The sequence below is a fragment of the Palaemon carinicauda genome, chromosome 41, assembly GCF_036898095.1.
Source record: "Palaemon carinicauda isolate YSFRI2023 chromosome 41, ASM3689809v2, whole genome shotgun sequence".
Classification (NCBI taxonomy): Eukaryota; Metazoa; Arthropoda; class Malacostraca; order Decapoda; family Palaemonidae; genus Palaemon; species Palaemon carinicauda.
The window spans coordinates 60,485,899-60,509,237 of record NC_090765.1 but is presented as its reverse complement, the minus strand read 5'-3'; the positions used below and the strand labels follow the sequence as shown (position 1 = coordinate 60,509,237).

Below are 23,339 nucleotides of genomic sequence, written 5' to 3'. Positions count from 1 at the left end.
GGCTGTGATTAGATCAGCTGTCATCTAGCTGCCGCTCTTGAGTGTGTACGAATACACTAACAAAGTATCGTTTCTACAATTTCTTAACTTATTCAAACCGTCTATAGTATACAGTTCATATTACATAAGCACCAATGTGTTATAACCTATCAAATTTTTTTGTTTATTACATTTAAACCTCTCTCTCTCTCTCTCTCTACCTCTCTACCTCTCTCTCTCTATTTCTACCTCTCTCTCTCTCTCTCTCTGTGGGCTACTTTTCACTACCTCCCATTCCTTACCTCTCTCTATCTTTCTAACAAATGATATCTTTGTTGCTCCTCAAAGTTTCATTTATATTGAAAATCAATCATGATTCAATTTTCCTTACTTTCTCCAATCTCGCACCATCGGTCACATCGCGGTATTTTTTATATTTCCGGAAAATCCGCCATATATGTATATACATGGGTTATGAAAAAAATCCGCGAGGTGGTGAATCCGCGATGGTCGAACCGTGAAGTAGCGAGGGTTCACTGTATAGTGTACTGTACAGTATACTTCAGGAGAAGATTACAACTGAGAAGGAAAAAGTAAAAGTATATAAAGAAATTGAAGTTAAGGAGGCAGGAATGAATAAAGAAAATCAAGTAATTTAGGAGAATTTTGTAAAATATGAGAGGGGATAGTAAGAAACAATGCAGAGGACTTAATTAGGGATGAGAATGACATTATAATTGATAGACACCATAACAAATTCTCAATATTCATACTGTAAGGACACCGATCCCTTCGTCGTCCAGAAAATCGACAAACTACTTATTTATTTAAATTCTCTCTTCGCCACACTGTGGTGTCCTATGTATATATATTCCGCTCTACCAGAGCTACATTTTGATATATGTATCGTTTCATGACATGTTTTTGTTAACCCATAATTCATATATTTGTAAGTGTAAGAAAACACACATATTTTGGCGGGCACTTCAATCTGACTTGGCGCCAATATAATCCTACGTTTCCGTCCGCACCTTGTTATGTATTTCCGTGCGCATTCAAATAAAGTATCAGTTGATCTTGGTGACGCTTGTCTCACTGTCCTTACAACTGGTGACCCCGGAGTTGAAAGTAGCATCAGCGGTTTTGGCTTTGCCATTAACGGACTTATTACGGCCGTGCTACCTTCTACATACTCCGTTACCTTAGGCAAGAACCTGCCTTTGGTTCTCCCACACTTCGGTGAACGTAAGGCAGTAGGATGAGCTTAACCGACATATCAACCTCTAACCTCTTCGCCGACTCGTCGTCTGGCCACGATGTAGGAAGCAACACGCCCATCGCACCCAACGGCCTCGCCTCCACGTCCAAAGTCAAACTGCCGCCCTTTTCTCAACACAACACCGCTTCCTGGTTCCTGAGAGCGGACGTACTCTTCCGCGTCGCTAGACTCAGCGACTCCTGCGCCAAGGCTGACATCGTTCTCACCTCCATACCTGAAGAAGTATTCGACAAGATTTCCCCATGGCTCAACGCCCAGGCCGGCCAAGTTTCATACGACGACCTGAGAACGAAACTCATCGGTATCTACTCCCTCTCCGTCTCAGCAAGGGCACAGAAAGTACTGGACCTCGCCGGCAAGCCCATGGGTGACACCTCTCCTGTCGAGGCATGGGACGAGCTAACCGGCCTGCTCATGCTCCCCGAAACAGACAGCAACGGCCGACGACGTGAGATTAGCTTATCTCGCGAGATCTTTCTTCGACGCCTACCACAGGACGTACGGGCCCAATTGACAGACGCCGACACGCTCCCGATGAACGAACTCCTGTCGAAGGCTCAGAAGCTCCACGAGGCCTCCAAAGCATCTCGCCTCAGAGCATCATCGTCAACACCGCCTCCGTTCTCCTCCTTCAGCAGCTGCTCTTCCATAGACTCCTCGGCAATGGCCCTCGAGGACGACGAGATCAACATTCTATCAAGAAAGAAACCACCGCAACCGAAGCGACCAAACCCTAGGCCTAACCCAGCATGGTGCTTCTACCACCAACAGTTCGGCAGCGACGCCAAGAAATGTAGAGCACCATGCAGTTTCCCTAGAAGATGACGCCAGAAGCATCCACCTGCCACCATCGGGGCCGCAGTTAACCATAACAAGATTGGTTTCTGTATCCTCGATACCATTTCCAACCGTAGACTCATGGTGGACACCGGCGCAATGCAGTCAACGTTCCCTCCTTCGAAGTCCGACCTAGACCGTGGTCCCGACAAAAACGCTCCCTCACTCATCGCCGCCAACGGATCTCCCATACGGTGCTATGGAATCAGGACCCTCAAGATATCTATCATGGGCCGTTCGTATTCTTGGCCCTTCGCTATCGCCGACGTCAATCGCCCCCTCCTCGGTGCGGATTTCCTCGCCCACCATGGACTCCTCATCGATGTCGCTAACAGACGTCTCATCGACACGGGGACCTGCCAGTCTCGCGCCCTAGAACATGGCCCTGCAACAATGTCCGTATCCGCCGTAACAACGCACCCCTACACCGACCTCCTACGAGAGTTTCCCGAGGTTTTCAAGCCCGAGCTCCGACACTCGCCAGGTTCCCCGTCCAAGCATGGCATCTACCACCACATCACAACGACAGGACCTCCCACTCACGCCAAATTCCGCCGCCTCCCACCTCAGAAACTGAAGGATGCCAAACGCGCCTTCGAGGACATGGAACGCATGGGTATCTGTAAGAAAGCATCGAGCCCCTGGGCATCCCCCCTGCACATGGTTAAAAAGCCGGACGGGTCCTGGAGACCTTGCGGCGACTACAGGCGCCTCAACCTCATCACAACGCCCGATCACTACCCACTGCCCAACATGCAGGACCTAACGAACGCGCTGCACGGCGCAAGGTTTTTTACCAAGATGGACCTTCTCAAGTCTTACTTCCAGGTCCCAGTATTCCCGGAAGATATCCCGAAAACTGCCATTGTAACGCCGTTCGGATCCTACACCTTCGCATACTCAACCTTCGGTCTACGCAACGCCGGGGCAACCTTCCAACGACTAATGGATAGCATTCTGGGTGACCTACCTTTCTGCGTCTGCTACGTCGACGACATCCTGATATTCTCGAAAACCAAGGAGGAACACCGGGGACACGTCCGCACCGTCCTAAAGCGCCTACAGGAGAACGGTCTAGTCGTACGCTTCGACAAATGTACTTTCGGTGCGGAGGGAGTGGATTTCCTTGGTCACCGTGTATCCTCGCGCGGGGTAAAACCCATGACAACCAAAGTCGACGCCATCAGGAAGTTCCCAATACCTACAACCATTCGCCAACTTCAGGAGTTCTTGGGAATGGTCAATTACTACAGGCGCTTCATCCCCAACATCGCACAAACCCTGTCACCCCTCGACGACGTCCTGAAAGGAAAAGCAAAAAAACTCGAGTGGGGCTTGCCCCAGCAACAGGCATTCGCTCGGACGAAGGATGCCCTTGCGAATGCCACCACCCTGGCTCATTTCGACGACAACACGCCCCTGCGACTAACGACCGACGCCAACAACGTCGCCTGCGGGGCTGTGCTTGAGCAACTCGTCGATGGTTCTCCTCGACCGCTGGCATTCTTCAGCAAGAAACTGAAACCCGCCGAAACAAGATACAGCACCTTCGATAGGGAACTCCTCGCCGTCTACCTCGCCGTCCGCCACTTCAGGCACATCTTGGAAGGCACCCCCTTCACGATTGCAACGGATCATCAACCCCTCGTCCACGCCTTCACGAAATCAACGGACGCATGGTCATCCCGTCAACAACGTCATCTCGCATCAATCGCCGAATTCGGGTGCACCATACGTTACGTCCCAGGAAAGAAAAACCCAGTCGCGGACGCCCTTTCAAGGATTGAAATCGACACGATCCACCTGGGAATCGACTACGCCAATCTCGCAACCGAACAACGCACCGACCGAGAAGCACAGGTTCACCTGACGGAGCCATCCGCGCTCAAGATAAGTGCGGTTCCCCTCGGACCAGCAGGAGTAACTATTCTTTGCGACACCAGCACGGGCCGCCCTCGTCCCTGGGTACCGGCCTCCTGCAGAAGGAAAATATTCGATATCATCCATGGACTTTCGCACCCCTCAGGATGCACCACCGCTCGCCTTCTGTCTGAAAAGTTTGTCTGGCCAGGGATAAAAAAGGACGCCCGGGAATGGGCGAGGTCGTGCATCAACTGCCAGTCAAGCAAGGTCAGCCGTCACACCGAATCGGGGGTGGGCGATTTTCCCCAGCCAAAATGACGTTTCGGACATATACACATCAACGTCGTGGGACCATTGCCCCCTTCTGGATCCGCTCGCTACCTACTTACGATCATCGATCGCTCCACGAGGTGGTTGGAGGCATCGCCGATGACCGAAGCTACGACTCAAGCATGTGCCGAAGCCCTCCTGTCAAGCTGGGTGAGCAGGTTTGGCGTTCCTGACGACATCACAACTGACAGAGGCCCCGCTTTCCTCTCAGAAATATGGCTGGCTTTGGCGAACCTGATGGGGACGACGCTCCACAGCACCACGGCATACAACCCCGCGGCAAACGGCATGGTCGAACGAACACACCGCGCCCTCAAGGCGTCCCTGATGGCGAGCTGCACCGACGGGGACTGGAAATCACGACTTCCTTGGGTACTCCTCGGCCTTCGCACCGCCCCTCGCGCAGACGGCGAACCTTCGCCCTCCGAAAAAGTTTACGGAGAAGCGCTCGCAGTTCCTGGCGAATTCTTTCCCTCATCAACCGACGACACGCAGCTGGATCACCTAAGGGATATCGCCAGGAAGTTCAGGCCGTGTCTCAAAACTTACCAGGACAGAACCAAGCACTTCAAGCCAAAAAGCCTGGATGACTGGTAGTACGTTTTCGTCCGTGTCGACGCTCATCGACAACCACTGACTAGACCTTATCGAGGTCCCTACCGGGTTATTAAAAAGACAACGAAAGCCTTCCTTCTCGACGTCCATGGCCAAGAGGACTGGGTCTCTATAGACCGCGTGAAACCAGCGTTTCTCGAAGGAAGCGACACCGCCTCCGCTGGACCTGGCAGACCAGAGTTCCGCCACAAAACAAGCCGCCCAACGAAGGAAAAATCATCAAACGACGTCAAGAGGAAGAGATCCTTACACCGACCGCCAGCGCGCCCCTCCGTTCAAAAACAAGAGGAACCCTCCGACGTCTGAAGAGATACGAAGATTGATCATCAGCCCTCTACGCCGCCCGATGTCTTGGGGGGGGAGTACTTGTAAGGACACCGATCCCTTCGTCGTCCAGAAAATCGACAAACTACTTATTTATTTAAATTCTCTCTTCGCCACACTGTGGTGTCCTATGTATATATATTCCGCTCTACCAGAGCTACATTTTGATATATGTATCGTTTCATGACATGTTTTTGTTAACCCATAATTCATATATTTGTAAGAGTAAGAAAACACATATATTTTGGCGGGCACTTCAATCTGACTTGGCGCCAATATAATCCTACGTTTCCGTCCGCACCTTGTTATGTATTTCCGTGCGCATTCAAATAAAGTATCAGTTGATCTTGGTGACGCTTGTCTCACTGTCCTTACAATACAAACAGAGGAAAAGGGACAAATGAAATGGAAAAATGACATTAATAAATTATGGTTTAATACAAAATTAGGATGGGAGGAGGAGTTAAGACTATCTAACTTTATGAAAAAAAATTGGTTACACCCTACTGGGTAGTGGATAAGATTACCTTCACAGATCACAATGGTTATTGAAGTGGACTGGAGCATAATAAATATGCTAATTACCCAGAAGAGAATAAATAATTCTGCACTTTTAAAAGTTTATTTAAAAGAGGAGACTGAAATAGCAGAGAAGTCTAAAAATGGGCAGATATCGCTAATATGATAAAGAATTTAAAATAACCACACGAAAGACGAAGTACATCACTGAAGACAAAAAGGAAATGGAAAAAAAAACCCAGATTGAAGGAAAGCAATATAGAAAAATTTCCGTGGAATTCAAGAAAAGCCGATGACAAATATAAGTAAGTACTAAATAAAATGCAAATAAGATCATTAAAACAGTGGAAGAGTTAAAAAGGATGGAAAGGTGGAGTGAATGAAGTAGCATTCTGGGACTTCAAAAATAAAGGATGGTTTAGAATAAGGCTTGTAATACGACTGCCATCAGAAATAGAGAAAGGGTAATTAGGTTACCTATAAAAAAATGTTATTAATAAAAAATAACATTATAAGGCTGAAAAACCAGCTGATGGGAAAATGTAATAAAAATATTAAAAGATAGAAAGACAACCCATGAAAATGTTGATGTGATGATTCAATCCGTAAAAAATAAGAAAATTAGAAATAAGAAAACTAGAAACAATGAGCAATAAACTTAAGAAATGCATGGGTCAAGATGTGAGAAATTATAAATAAAGTAGAGGTATACTAGATGAATGGGATGAATTAAGAGTATTATAAGTGGGGTAAGTATAAAGGGAGCAGATTAGATTTAGACAACAAAAAGAGAACTTTTCTGGGTCGACCTGTGACGGCCGGCGAAAAAGTCCTTCTTTGTACTTTTTCTGATATAAATCTTCCAAATATACCAGAGAAAATTAAAAGCATGGAATGCAGAGGTTACAACCCTCGCGCGAGCACCTTGTTGGTGTCGTATATCTAACAAGGGCGTTTGTAAAACACTATTCACAGGCTGTCTTCCATTTAGATAATCCCTTCATCAAAGGGGGAGGGCCGTGACAGGCCCTAGAGAATACAGTTGGGTTACCCTACCGACACCTACCACTCGCGCTCACCAGGTCATCCTTCTGTTTTGGAACTTGCTTACAAGTTGAGTTTTTTGGGCACAGTGTTTTTTTCGAAGAGTTTCTCGTTATTTCAACATGACTGACGTTGCTACTTCACCCTTATCAATGTTAAGTACCATAGTTTGTTTTGGCAGATTTTGACAGTACCGGGCATTTGTTCTGTTTCCAATATGGTGGTTTTTAGTTTTGGAAGCGATTGTCCTGCCGAGGTATCGGCAGCCATTTTGGGTTATGTTCGCTTCGGTAAATATTCTAGTTATTTTTGCCCATCTGGTACTCTGTCATCTAGGTTATATCACTTACGTTTTATGGCCTTTTTGTGTTATCATTAATTTTTATTAGTTTTTACTATGGTATTGGACCAACGAAGAATAGCGATTTAAAGAATAGCGAATTAAAGTTTAGCGATTTAGTCTGTTAGTTTGTACTCGCCTCAGAGGCTTCGATTTAGACTATATCCTTGTTTATTTGTTACGTTGTCGTTATTCTTCGTTCTTGGTTATTACAATTACTAAGAAAAAGCAATCAATTTTATTAATTTTCTTATTTTATTGTGTGATGTTAGTTTTTTATTGTGTAACCTTGAGAGCGAAAACAGAGACTGCTCGTTGCCTGTTCTACAGATATGAGTTATCCCTTCTCTCGTTTTCTTTGTTAGCTCGAGTAAGAGAGGTGAATTTCCCGTTCTCCGTTTTTATACGATCACGAGTTATTCAGGCCTCCTCTTAGTATCAGAGTTGATGATAGTACGTTTAATATTATAAACGTTTTTATTGATGTGGTTAGGTTCGTTAGTGTATGAGTCATTAATTGGGGTCGTTTTATACCGGCACCCTTAGCTCCGCCTTGAGTTATGCTTAGCTCCGCCTTGAGTTATGCTCCGCTATAATGGATACTCATTGGGTGAGAACTAGTTAACGTACAGGAGCAGATTTTTGGAGTGCAACGGTGAAATCCGGCACTCGGACTCCGGCTGAAGCCTTTTACACACGAACCTTTGTCATGTTTGATCATAATTACACCGTTACGGCCGGCTTCACGGGAGATAACTCAATCATTCATTGAGGTTAATGTTATCGTACCGGGGACGGTCACGATATCACGGTGACGGGCCTTTGCTACCGGATCTCCGGTACAAACAGAGATCAAGCAGACGGCCAGAACCGGAGTTAACAATGTGATACCAATGAAGACTTCACAGTTTCATTATTACGGTCCCTTTTTCATCGAATCTCCGGCTTCACTGGAGATAACACAAACATTCAGTATTAGAGAATGTTATCGTACCGCTGAGGATCACGTTTTCACGATGACGGACCTTTGTCACTAGTTCTCCGTTACAAACAGAGATCAATCAGACGATCAGAATCAGGGTATGAACCCTTTTTCATGAATAATCACAATATCGTTATTACGATCCTTTTCATCGAATCTCCGGCTTAACCGGATATCGTACAGGCGATCAGCATTGAGGTTAATATTAGTTTTCCTCTGGTGTTCACGTTGTCTCTATGACGGACCTTTGTACCGGGGATTGTTACCGGAGCTCCGGTACAGACAGAGATCACTCAGACCACGGGTGGCCAATCTCTTGTTTTGCTGTAAAGGAAAGGATTTAACATAAATATAAAGTAAACTGTACTTACTTTATTGACACTTTGAATTTGCGTTGGTAATATTCATTAGCTATTCTTGAAAGTCCTAATAAAAATATATGAACATAACTATGCCTATATTTATGCATATATTTAATTCTAACTATGTACAAATATGGATAAATATCCATACAACATCGTGTTCAAATAGAAATAAATTGATTATGCCTATATTTAAGCATTTTCAATTCTAACTATGCCTAAATATGAATAAATATCCATACAACATAGTGTTCAAATAGAAATAAATTGATTGTGCCTATATTTGTGCATATTCAATTCTAACTATACCTAAATATGAATAAATATTCATAAAACATAGTGTTCAAATAGAAATAAATTGATTATGCCTATATTTATGCGTATTCAATTCTAACTATGCCTAAATATGAATAAATATCCATACAACATAGTGTTCAAATAGAAATAAGTTTCCACTCAGTACTGGGAACCGAACGTTGGCCCCTTCTAATGAAGGGCCGGGTCGAGACTAACCATGCCATGAGAGGCTATCTACTGTTCCTTGAAACTCTGGTCAGTGAACAGATGAATCAATAGAATACTAATAGCCAGTAAATAATGTTAGACCCGGTTCTGAACGTCTGAGTCAAGGGTGGCCAACCTGTGGCGGATGTGCCAACATTGTCACATTTCATGAATACAAGTGTCGAACTATACCCCAAAAGATAGTACATTAAATGACTTTTCTTTAAAATTGATTTTTTTGAGTTATACAGCTGCTCCCAGCCTGTGAATAGGATCACTAACCAAAGTTCAAGGAACATCCAGACTTATGTCCCCTTTCGGTTACAGAAGGCTCGCCTACATGGTTCCCGTCAGGATGATGATGAATCTCTCTGGCCTGCAAGAGAGGATCTCCGCCCTTGGGTATCAAGGTTGGGAAGAAAGGCTCCATCTAGAGGTCCCTATCTCCTCAGTGTCTCCTCTCTAAGGTTGGACGACGACCCCATGGACGGGCAGGTAGGTGGGGATGAGTTTTGAGCCTTCAGCTTTGCAATTACCTACGTCACCGACCTAGGACCCTTAATGGATCCTGATGTTCATGTTACCCTGCATAAACCGTGACTGCTAAAAGCAACACATTCTAGGGAAAACCAAGGGGCTATGACGGAGCTCAAAAGTATGGTGGCGAGTCAGATCCGTTCAGGAACTCAAAAGTTTCCCCCTACAGCCCCAGGCATATCGAAGTAACCTCCTTCGATAAAAACAACGCATAGAGATTTGCCTTACATGTTCCATATATAGATGGTACCATAAATCTGGATGGCATAGACATCCTGCCTCTGGGGGACCTAGATTTTACTCCCAGGTACTAGAATTCCCGTTCAACGGATTCGTTCGATTGAAAGAGATTGCCATGGTTAGGTTAGACAAGGTACCAAAGGTAACAGTATTATTTCCTAAAGGGCAGGCCCGATCTGTCTGGACCAGGATGTTGTCAGTCTGGGGGGTACGATAATTCCAAGATCTGCCCTTCCAATTCGACCTACACGTTTGATGGTCTGATCGGGTTAGTTGTGGGAAATACGTTCTGTCTGAGGCCTCTATCAGACAGGAATCGATAGTCGGTTACCCACTCGTCATCACAGCCTTCCTCTGATTCGACGTCTATGCATCCAAATCCCCCTCATCAGGTGGTCTACCTCACTGATTCCCCAGGTACACAGCCCAACCCCGTTGGGATGTTTTACCTGCATACAGCCCTAGATCCGAACCCTCAGGCTCCTCTCGTGGACACCAGAGAGGAAGCTACAGGAGTAGAAGACAGTCTCGCCATCGAGACGGACCTAGGAAAAAAGGGGGCTCGGAGAAGGAAAGTACCTAGATTCACCCCCTCACAACGCGGTGGTCCCGGTAGGGGGTAGACTTTACCACTTTCGAGACCATTGGACCTTCGGTCTGTGGGCTCATAGCATAATCTCTAAAGGTTTGAGGTGAAAATGGCCACAAGGTCCTCCTCCTCCATCAGTGACCTTCTCCCAGAAATCCACTCCCATCCTGAAAGAGTACACCACAGGGTTACTCAAGAAGAAGCAATCAAACGGGATCGATCACTGAAGTTCCAAAGCCACCTGTTCACGATTCCGAAGAAAGGCTTGTCGGCATTGAGATTGGACCTGGACTTGTCAAGCTAAACTCTTACATTCTCTGCGACAAGTTCCGGATGTTGACTATCTCTCTGGTACGGACCTTACTTCCCCGTAGGACCGTCACCACCTCTGTCGATCTTACCGACGACTATTATCTTGCGCCTATAGCTCGAAACTTCTATTCTTATCTGGGTTTCTGCCTAAGCAGGAAAGCCTTTGTGTTCAAGACATGCCCTTTGGCCTCAACATTGATCCCAGGATAGTTACGAAACTGGGAGAGAGAGTGTTAGAACAACTCAGGAACCAAGAGATACAGATCATTGCTTATCTGGCCGGTTGGCTCATTTGGGCCCGGCCGGTCATAGAAGGCAACAGAGCTACGAAGGAATTACTTCAATTTCTCGACAACCTGTGATTTCGGGTCAATCTCCAAAAAATCTCGCCTGCAACCATCAGGCCGCTTAGAAGGGTTAGCCATTCAGTGGGACCTTTCGAAGCACACGGTGTCTCTCCCTTCCAAAAGGTAAGAGGAATAGTTTCCAAGATCAAAAAATTTTCTCAAACACAAACAGGTGTCTGAAGAGCCTTATAAAGTATCCTCAGACCATTCCAATTCACTTCAGTAACAGATCTCCTAATAAAAGCCAAACTCAAAGACATCAATCAAGTTTGGAGAAAGAGAGCTACAGTACCTATAAGAGACATGGTCTCGAAGATCCCCTCTGTCTTGAAAATGAGACTACGCCCATGGTCCGAACCGAAGGACCTCTCCAAATCGGTTCCTCTACAATTCCCACCTCCACAAGTGACATTCCATACAGCCGCGTCTCTAAGTGGATGGGGGGGGGGATTACTCCGAACATCAGATGTTTCAGGTTCTTGGTCACTCTCCATGAAACAGTCCCATATCATTGTTCTCAAAGCCATGGCAGTGTTCTTGACCCTGAAGAGAGACTCTCCTCCGAGGTCGACCCACATCAGAGTAGTGTCAGACAGCGCAGACGCAGTACACTACGTCAACAGGGGAGGATCCAAGTCACCCAACCTGAATCAGATCCTGGTCACTATCTTCGCCTGGGCAGCAGAAGAGAACTGGTTCCTGTCAGCACCTCACCTAGCGGGAGGCCAGAATGTGAGAGCGGACTCACTATCCAAGACGGATCCACTGGAGTCAGAATGGTCTCTAGACATAATTTCATTCCGGTGGATACTCAGGCTTGTTCCAGGCCTCCAGGTAGATCTATTCGCAACTCAGATGAATCACTAACTTCCTTGTTATGTGACCCCAACCCTGGACCCTCGGGCTTATGCCATGGACGCATTACCCTGGGATTGGAACCATTAGAAGAAGATTTCCCTATCTCCCCCAGGGAATCTTCTAAAAACTTTTACACAAACTACGCTCCTTCCGGGGCGCAGTGGCTTTAGTACCACCTCACTGGCCAAGAACAGTTGGTTTCCTCTCCTCCTCGAGTTGAAACTCAGTCCCATCCGGATCCCGTTCCTCAAACTGACCCGAGTATCCAAACTCACTGTGTCAGATTACTGAAGGATAGCCAAAACTCTAACTTTGTGGACTACAGGAAGTTGGCAGCTCGTAGAGATGCGAACATTGAACCGGAAAACGATCTCTTCATCGAATGGGACAAAAGGGACTCGACAATTCGCCAATATGATTCGGCCGTTAACAACTAGTAGGTCCCCTAAGAGTGCAGACCATACTCGTATGTCCCCGCATTTAGCCATCTCTTTCTTGAGGTTCCTATTTGACAAAGGCCTAACAGTTAGCACTTTAACCACCATCAAGTCAGCTTTGAAGAAGATCTTCCTTGTTAGGTTCAACATTAACCTAGCTGATTCCTATTTCTCATCAACCCCAAAAAACATGTGCTAGGCTTCGACCTTCGGTTCGGCCACGAAAGGACTCTTGGTCTCTGAACGGTGTTCTCAAACTTGCGATGGACACGGACAATGAATCCTGCTCTTATATCACTCTTCTTAGGAAGACTTTATTTCTAACGGCTATGGCCTCAGGTGATGGAACATCAGAACTAGCAGCTCTCTCACGAAACCCAGAAAACATAGATTTCCTCCCTTCAGCCGAAGTACTCCTTTTCCAGACAAAGCTTTCCTAGCTAAAAAATGAGGATCCGCAAAATAGGTGCTCCCCTCGGAAGATTATTCTTCATCCCCAGGATTTTTCTCCGTGTACAGTCACACTCTCAAGCCCCTTTTTAGCTAGAACTGCCACCCGCTCGTCTGGCCCCTTGGTTATCAGGGAACAAGGAGGTACTATTTCCATTCACGGTATCAGGCAACAAATCCTCTACTTCATTAAACATAATAATCCGGAATCATTTCCCCAGGCTCATGATATACGGACAGTAGATGCCTCCAACAATGACTTCCAGAACAGGGACTTTGATGATTTTAAAAAATATACGGGTTGGAAATCCCCTATAGTTGTCAAACGCCAATATCTAAAGATCTTACAGGCCCTTAAATACCCGACGATGGCAGAGGGGAGCCTTATCCCTCCCCATTAATCTCTTCTTCCTTTCTTCCATCTCTTCTCTTCTCCCTTCTACCCGCCACTCACACCACGTCGCCGCTCTCCTTGGTAGTTCGTTAGCCTTATGATATTTGCCATGTTTAATTCCTATGGTTTAACTGTTATTGTAGTTACCATTCCTTTAATGTTTAGATATACTTAGACATGTAAGGTTTGATGCCTTTTGCGATTCGACACTCAGTTGGTTCCTTGTCGTCATTATTATTTAACCTTACGTTCCCTATGTCATTTGGCTGGTTGGTAATTGGACGATTACTTTATTATATCATAGTATTGTCGTACATGGTGATTGTATTCTCCTCATTATGTTATTAATTTATTGGGCTTGGAAGGCATTCTCTGGTACTTTTTCGCCGGCCGTCACAGGTCGACCCAGAAAAGGGATTTTGACGAAGGAAAAATCTATTTCTGGGGAGAGACCTGTGACGCCCGGCGAAACCCTTCCCGATTATTTTTGTACGGACCCACCCTTTCCTTGCCAAGCCATATAATCTTGCAGAAGGATGACCTGGTGAGCGCGAGTGGTAGGTGTCGGTAGGGTAACCCAACTGTATTCTCTAGGGCCTGTCACGGCCCTCCCCCTTTGATGAAGGGATTATCTAAATGGAAGACAGCCTGTGAATAGTGTTTTACAAACGCCCTTGTTAGATATACGACACCAACAAGGTGCTCGCGCGAGGGTTGTAACCTCTGCATTCCATGCTTTTAATTTTCTCTGGTATATTTGGAAGATTTATATCAGAAAAAGTACAAAGAAGGACTTTTTCACCGGGCGTCACAGGTCTCTCCCCAGAAATAGATTTTTCCTTCGTCAAAATCCCTTTATTATGAACATAGCAAGATCAATAAAAATAAGAATGAGATTAATGACAAGATTAGCAGATTTCAGTATGGAGGGACAGTAGTTCAAAGACAGATCTCCTTATAAAACTAAATGCAGTTATTGGCAATAATAATTACTTGGGGCTTTGGAAACTCCACTTATTCTGTATACAGTTTAGGGACACTAACATATTTTGTTATGCTATGCTTAAAGGAATGCATTAAAGAACAGAATTAATGGTAGGCAAAGGCTATGCCAGGTCAAAACACAAATTAAAGGAGAAAAATAAAAGCTATAATTAATAGTCCTGTCAGATACAAAGACTGACACTAGCAATGAATTAAATGCAAGACTGGGTATAATCTTTTAACCCCAAATTATGCTCTATTGCACCAAACTAAAGGTGCGTCCACACTGATGAACTGTGTCTGTTGGATAAACACTGCTACCATATCATAAAGCAAGAATTATGATGTCAAAAGCATTTAAACTAGTGAAGTTGATATGGTAACAAGCAGTGGTACCAGTTAAAGTTATCTACTTAGTTTCTACTTTGTTCACTAGGTAAAAGACTGGCAGAAAATATTCAAAGCTGATGTCCGCTGGAAACATATGGGTATTATCCTAATCTATTCTGACAACTATGTTTTTAAGAAGTAAAAAACTAAATACGTTCTCAACCTTGAAGAGAAAAAATATTTGCTCAGATATATGATAAGACTAGCTTCTCCAGTACCGGCCTAAAGCTTTATACCCTACGGCCTACACAGATATTTTATTCTGGAAAAAAAATACAAAAATTTCAACAAATTATTGAACTAATTCTTTACTGAAAAATTATTTTAATCTATAATAATCCAAATAACCTTTATATATTATCTAGTAGCTAGAAAATCTCTTCTCTGTCTTCCAAAGTTGGGTCCTTGTTGAACTGAATCCATATCTTGAGAAAGGTATTAGTTTCATAGACAAGGGATGGTTAAAGGCAGAGGTATTGGAAAGGCCTCCTTTACCAAGGAACATACCCACTGAACTGGTTTTAGTCTTCCCCAAGTTAGATATAGAGGGAAACACTGGTTGAGAAAGATCATCATACTGTTTTCCTATCTACTACTGTTGGCACCAGTAGAACTCTGTAGTAGCCACTGGCTTAAAGGGAGAAATTTGGGTACTCCATCAAAGCATCATTTAATATCTCTCCATCAATGCATGCAGCCACCTTATCAATCCTTAATACAGAACCCAAAATAGATGGCGAGAACAGACTGCTTTTGAGGAACAGGCACTATTCCAATCATAGAGGAACACTTTGTTCTGCATTCAATTATCAAATCTGCAATGGCTGTCACAGCTCAAAGAAGTCCCAGCTAAAATAATGCCACCTATCAATAAAAGGGTCATATGATATGCTATGACGCCATTAAATAATATAAGAAAGAAGTGGTTGTCAAGTCATACCCAATTCAATGAATGGAGGGATAAAAGACCCCATATTAACAGTTCTGTCTTCTACCTTGGAGCTAAAACCAAGATTTAAATATCAATGGACAGCATACACCTCTTCTCTGAAAAAAGAGAATTTCAAGAATATCCCCACTTCATTAGCCCCATTAAGCATCTCTCTAGTAAATCAGTTCTCAAACCATTGGTATTGATCATTGATTCAAGAGCACTTAATTAGATTCAAATCAATGCTTTGGTCAGGATATTTGATTTCTCATAAATCTCTAAACATCTTTGTATGATAGAAGATTTTAACACTAAAACAGTACCTGTATTAGCAGTATCGATTTTACCCAAATTAAATAATTTAAATTAGGGTCATTTTCTAACACTAAAACAAAACCTGGATTAGCAATATCTATTTTACCAAAATTAAATAATTTAAATTGAGGTCATCTTCTACCACTAAAACTGAACCTGAATTAGCAGTATCTACTTAACTAAAATCAATAATTTAAAATGAGGTACATATGACATCTTGAAGCAGACTGCTTCCAAGACTTGAGAATAATCAGAATTTACCTTGGGTAACTTATCTGGATGCTTTTCATAAATAATTCTTCTTAGTTGAAAAGGAGATACTTCATCAAAGGGCTTTTCCTCGTCATCCTCCTATTTTTGAGAAAAATAAGGGTATAAAAACTCTCTACTAGTGTACTACTTGCAAAGCATGTATTAAATAACAGCCTAATACACCAATTTTCACACTCGACTACCAAACATATTCATCTGTGTTATAAGAACCAGGAAATTTAACCATCCACTTCCAACCATGGCTGAATTTGCATCAGTAGCCTCGCCCAAAATTCTAATTACTGTAGGGTGGCTTAACAAAAATATGCTAATTGCACTACTTTACTCAATGCTCAATTAAAATGCTATTCATTGCTTGTTTCTTTGTATTCTAGTCATTAACTAGGGAAACACTAGCTTTGCTAGTGGCGGAGCCTATAAGAGCATAATGCGCCACTGCCATCCGAGATATGATACAACTCAACAGTCATAGGAACCATACGAAATTTCAGGCCACTAAAATAAGAAATTAGTGGTTCCTTATTACAGCCTACTTTTGATATATTAACACAAAGGGAAACTCACTTTGCTAATGGCCAAGCCTATAAGAGAATGATGCACACTGCCATCCAAGACATGATGCAACCCACCAGTAAAGGAACCATACATATTGTATGGTCCCTTTGAATATAAGAAATAAGTAGTTGGTTATTAGTGCCTACTTCAACAAGAGGAGGGATATAAGGATCCAAACTACCAGCTCTGACTTTTACCCTGGAAACTAAAGATCCATAGAAGGCGATTGGTAGTATCTGAGTGCGAGGCTGTAAAGAAGGATCAAAACACTAGTACTGTGTATAATATGAATCCTTATAGACTGGTGAACTAGAACCACTAGTCAAAACTTGAAAAGTCAAGCTAAGGCTCGATACATTGCAAGTTAGGTTAGAATCTCTGTTGAAGCCCAAACATTCATTGGACTTCTTAGATTGCACAAAGTCTATAAGTCTAAAAGAGATTAAGAAGTTATGAAGATCATAACTAACAAGACCTTGAAAGCTTATTGAAAAGCTCAATTTTTAGTTATTACCTAACTACCAACTCTGTATACATGTACAAAAAGGCCACAAAATATATAGATACCCTATACCTTATTATAGCTCTAACTTTTAAAATCTTTGAGAACAAAATAAAAAAGGGATTTTGACGAAGGAAAAATCTATTTCTGGGGAGAGACCTGTGGCGCCCGGTGAAAAGAGTCCTTCTTATATATCTTTTCTGATAAAACCTTCCAATTATACCAGAGAAAGATAAAAGCATGGAATGCTGAGGTTACAACCCTCGCGCGAGCACCTTTTGGGTGTCGTGTATAAAGCAAAGGCGCGTGAAATCCACTATTCACAGGTTGTCTTCCATTTAGTTAACCCTGGATAGGTACGGTGGGTCGTTTGCGACCCCGAGCGTCAAAAAAAAACAGGTTTTTCTCACGTGACTCACCCCTGTGACTGAATTTGTGGGTGATCGACCTGCAGGAGGTGTCTCCCCTACACGCTCTAGTAGTGTCCAGATGTGCATTGCTGTAGCTGTACTCCTTCCCCGATTTCTGAGACGCGTCGGGGTCGTTCGCGTCCAAGTTTACCCTTCTGAGGTAGTTTGCATAATTATCAAAGTTATTACGTATTATGAAATTGTCGTAGAATGGTGCAACTTATATAGGTTATCAGTTGTGGAAAGTCTTGGTGGATTGTTTGGCTACCATGTGCATGTTTTTTTTTTAGTTAAAATGTCGTTCATCACCACGAGGACCATTTTACCGCGAGTGCCCTTTTTTCATTTTTTTTTCATTTTTTTGCCAAGTCATTTTTCCGTAAGATATTGCCAAATAGTGTCGTAAAACTTTTGCTTGTTTAGTGTTGGAAAGTGTGTCTAGATGATCTGGCTACCCATGCATGACTTTGTTTTTGTCAGATACGACGTAGTTATTGGTATATTGGGTATTTAACTGCGGTTACCAATTTCTGTTTTTTTTCAATATTTGTAAAAATTACTACGTAGTAAGGAATTGCCGTATATTATTCATTTTTTTTTCATGTTTATGTGTTAGGAAGTGTGCCTTGATGGTTGGGCTAACACGTGCATGTCTTTTTTTTTATCTGAGATGTCGTATATTAGAATGTCGGGCATTTTACCGCGAGTGTCCCTTTTTAATTTTTTTTAATTTTTTTGCCAAGTCATTTTTCCGTAAGATATTGCGAAATAGTGTCGTAAAACTTTTGCTTTTTTAATGTTGGAAAGTGTGTCTAGATGATCTGGCTACCCATGCGTGATTTTGTTTTTGTCAGATACGACGTAGTTATTGGTATATTGGGTATTTAACTGCGGTTGCCAATTTCTGGTTTTTTTTCAATATTTGTAAAAATTTACTACGTAGTAAGGAATTGCCGTATATTATTGATTTTTTTTTCATGTTTATGTGTTAGAAAGTGTGCCTTGATGGTTGGGCTAACACGTGCATGTCTATTTTTTTTTATCTGAGATGCCGTATATTAGAATGTTGGGCATTTTTCCGCGAGTGCCCCTTTTTATTTGTTTTGCATTTTTTTGCTTAGTCATGTTACCGTAAGGAATTGGCAAGTAGTGTCGCAAAACTTATATTTTTATAGTGTTGGAAAGTGTTTCTAGATGATCTGGCTACCCATGCCTATTTTTTTTTTAGCCAGATATGTCGTATATATAAGAATGTGTTCGATTTTCCTGTGATTGCCATTTTTTCGTTTTTTCCCATTTCTTTCAAAATTACTACGTACTAAGGAACTATCACAGAGTAATATTTCATTTATATGTTTATTTGTCGGAAAATATGCCTTGATGGTTTGCCTAGCACGTGGCTGAAATTTTTTTTTTCTGAAATGCCGTATATTAGAATGGCCATTTTTCCACGAGTGCCCCTTTTTATTTGTTTTGCATTTTTTTGCTTAGTCATGTTACCGTAAGGAATTGGCAAGTAGTGTCGCAAAACTTATATTTTTATAGTGTTGGAAAGTGTTTCTAGATGATCTGGCTACCCATGCCTATCTTTTTTTTTAGCCAGATATGGCGTATATATAGGTATGTGTTCGATTTTCCGGTGATTGCCATTTTTTCGTTTTTTCCCAATTCTTTCAAAATTACTACGTACTAAGGAACTATCACAGAGTAATGATTCCTCTAGATGTTTATTTGTCGGAAAATTTTGTTTACTTTTTTTTTGATTGAATATCATCAAATTTTTTTAGCTAAAATATTGTTTTACATTTTTTTTTTCGATTTTATTTCCCTTCAAAAAAAATTTTTTGGGTCAGAATTTTAATTTTATAGTTGTAAAATAATCGACAATTATCCAGCAACCCACCATACAATTTTTAGCATATCCAATAATAATTAGATTAGTAAATAACACCTTGAAATTGATATACCCTTCCTACATTTCAAGTGGCAGATTAGGGAGTCTGAGTCAGTGTGGTTGGCGGCCATTTTGTGGACATATCCGAAGCGTAAGCTGCCCTATCTATATATATTCTTGTTCCCTATAGAATTTGTGATATTTTGGTATATTTTTACCTGCATAAATATCATATTATATATTAAATATATGTATTTTTTTACGAAATTTCCAAGTACTCAAAAAATTACCTTTAGATATGGCCCCTGATATAAATGTAATTTACAAAATAATGAAGATTTTTTTACATATTTCTATTTTAAGATAACATATGTTTATTCCCTAAAAAAAATAGCCACTTCCTATTTCATTTGGGTACCCAAAAAAATTCATGAAATTGGGACAATTTTTTTTGGCCAAAAAAAGTTACCCTTTTTTTCTCATTTCAGATCTTCACCTCCATGGGTCTGACTTCATCCAAAATACATCAAGATGTGTCCTAAACATTCAAGAATCAATTCCTAAAAGGATTTGTGTATATATGTATAAACTTTTTTTTTATGAATTTTTATGTCAGGTCTTTTTTTTTTTTTTACTTAATTTTTTAAAATATTTATAATAAATAGTTTTTCTGCAGATGAGTAGTATTTATCTTTACAGTTGTTTTAAGCATTCATTGAAGTTTTTTTTGGCAAAAGAAAAAAGGAGGTTACTGCAAAAACTGATTTTTCAAGAATTTTTTTTGGCGTCGGGGTCGTTCGCGTCCGAGTATACCCTTAAAGGGGTGTCCGAGGACCGTACCTATCCAGGGTTAATTCCTCCGTCAAAGGGATGGGCCAATACACAGGCCCTAGCCAACCACCAGCGCCACACCACCCACGCCACGACGCGAGCGCCATCTGAACAACATCCTTCTTTTTGGACTACTTAGAGTCGAGTTTTTTTGTGGTGCTCTCGACCTTTTTTATCAATCGTGGATTTATTTTGTCATGTCCGAAGCTCCATCTTCACACATTCCAATGTTAAGTACCATAGTTTGTTTTGTCAGCTTTTATAGTACCGGGCTTTTGTTTTATATCCAGTATAGTCTGTTTTATTATTCCCGTCTGGCCCTTCACGGCGGCCATTGTTTGTTCACTTGTTTGGGAATTCATCTTTGTCTGCCCGTTTAGTACTCTGTCACTATCAATACATTTATAAGATATGCCAATAAATAAAAAAGAAAAAGAATTCCTGATCAAGTAACCAGAAGTAATAAGATTATGTTTGTATTATGATAATTGAATAGGGAAGATCTTCGATCATTAAACTAAAATAGTCATTTCTGGGTCGACCTGTGACGGCCGGCGAAAAAGTCCTTCTTTGTACTTTTTCTGATATAAATCTTCCAAATATACCAGAGAAAATTAAAAGCATGGAATGCAGAGGTTACAACCCTCGCGCGAGCACCTTGTTGGTGTCGTATATCTAACAAGGGCGTTTGTAAAACACTATTCACAGGCTGTCTTCCATTTAGATAATCCCTTCATCAAAGGGGGAGGGCCGTGACAGGCCCTAGAGAATACAGTTGGGTTACCCTACCGACACCTACCACTCGCGCTCACCAGGTCATCCTTCTGTTTTGGACTTGCCCGCAAAGTTGATAAGTGTATTGCCCAGTGTTTTTCGAAGTGATTGTCGTTAATCCAACATGACTGACGTTGCTACTTCACCCTTACCAATGTTAAGTACCATAGTTTGTTTTGGCAGATTTTGACAGTACCGGGCATTTGTTCTGTTTCCAATATGGTGGTTTTTAGTTTTGGAAGCGATTGTCCTGCCGAGGTATCGGCAGCCATTTTAGGTTATGTTCGCTTCGGTAAATATTCTAGTTATTTTTGCCCATCTGGTACTCTGTCATCTAGGTTATATCACTTACGTTTATGGCCTTTTTGAGTTATCATTAATTTTTATTAGTTTATACTATGGTATTTATTTGCTTGCAAGTTCAATTTGGACCTACGAAGAATAGCGATTTAAAGAATAGCGAATTAAAGTTTAGCGATTTAGTCTGTTAGTTTGTACTCGCCTCAGAGGCTTCGATTTAGACTATATCCTTGTTTATTTGTTACGTTGTCGTTATTCTTCGTTCTTGGTTATTACAATTACTAAGAAAAGCAATCAATTTTATTAATTTTCTTGTTTTATTGTGTGATGTTAGTTTTTTATTATGTAACCTTGAGAGCGAAACAGAGACTGCTCGTGCCCTGTTCTACAGATATGAGTTATCCCTTCTCTCGTTTTCTTTGTTAGCTCGAGTAAGAGAGGTGAATTTCCCGTTCTCCGTTTTTATACGATCACGAGTTATTCAGGCCTCCTCTTAGTATCAGAGTTGATGATAGTACGTTTAATATTATAAACGTTTTTATTGATGTGGTTACTGTTAATATAGCTAACATTATTAATAGGTACGTTAGTGTACGAGTCATTAATTGGGGTCGATTCATACCGACACCCTTAGCTCCGCCTTGAGTTATGCTTAGCTCCGCCTTGAGTTATGCTCCGCTATAATGGATACTCATTGGGTGAGAACTAGTTAACGTACAGGAGCAGATTTTTGGAGTGCAACGGTGAAATCCGGCACTCGGACTCCGGATGAAGCCTTTTACACACGAACCTTTGTCATGTTTGATCATAATCACACCGTTACAGCCGGCTTCACGGGAGATAACACAATCATTCATTGAGGTTAATGTTATCGTACCGGGGACGGTCACGATATCACGGTGACGGGCCTTTGCTACCGGATCTTCGGTACAAACAGAGATCAAGCAGACGGCCAGAACCGGAGTTAACAATGTGATACCGATGAAGACTTCACAGTTTCATTATTACGGTCCCTTTTTCATCGAATCTCCGGCTTCACTGGAGATATCACAAACATTCAGTATTAGAGAATGTTATCGTACCGCTGAGGATCACGTTTTCACGATGACGGACCTTTCTCACTAGTTCTCCGTTACAAACAGAGATCAATCAGACGATCAGAATCAGGGTATGAACCCTTTTTCATGAATAATCACAATATCGTTATTACGATCCTTTTCATCGAATCTCCGGCTTAATCGGATATCGTACAGGCGATCAGCATTGAGGTTAATATTAGTTTTCCTCTGGTGTTCACGTTGTCACTGTGACGGACCTTTGTACCGGGGATTGTTACCGGAGCTCCGGTACAGACAGAGATCACTCAAACCACGGGTGGCCAATCTCTTGTTTTGCTGTAAAGGAAAGGATTTAACATGAATACAAAGTAAACTGTACTTACTTTAATGACACTTTGAATTTGCGTTGGTAATATTCATTAGCTATTCTTGAAAGTTCTAATAAAAATATATGAACATAACTATGCCTATATTTATGCATATATTTAATTCTAACTATGTATAAATATGGATAAATATCCATACAACATCGTGTTCAAATAGAAATAAATTGATTATGCCTATATTTATGCATTTTCAATTCTAACTATGCCTAAATACGAATAAATATCCATGCAACATAGTGTTCAAATAGAAATAAATTGATTGTGCCTATATTTGTGCATATTCAATTCTAACTATACCTAAATATGAATAAATATTCATACAACATCGTGTTCAAATAGAAATAAATTGATTATGCCTATATTTATGCATATTCAATTCTAACTATGCCTAAATATGAATAAATATCCATACAACATAGTGTTCAAATAGAAATAAGTTTCCACTCAGTACTGGGAACCGAACGTTCGCCCCTTCTCATGAAGGGCCGGGTCGAGACTAACCATGCCATGAGAGGCTATCTACTGTTCCTTGAAACTCTGGTCAGTGAACAGATGAATCAATAGAATACTAATAGCCAGTAAATAATGTTAGAC

The 23,339-nt window shown here is 41.9% G+C and overlaps 1 protein-coding gene across 2 annotated transcripts in view; it reads right to left on the bottom strand.

Annotated features, from left to right (window-relative positions):
* LOC137632695 (uncharacterized) overlaps window positions 1–23,339 on the bottom strand; it is a 63,586-nt gene that overhangs the window by 5,177 nt on the left and 35,070 nt on the right. For both annotated transcript variants that reach the window (XM_068364799.1, XM_068364800.1), the window contains one exon: window positions 16,024–16,113. In XM_068364799.1, the coding sequence (XP_068220900.1) occupies window positions 16,024–16,113 (90 nt within the window). The remainder of the gene's footprint in view (window positions 1–16,023; window positions 16,114–23,339) is intronic.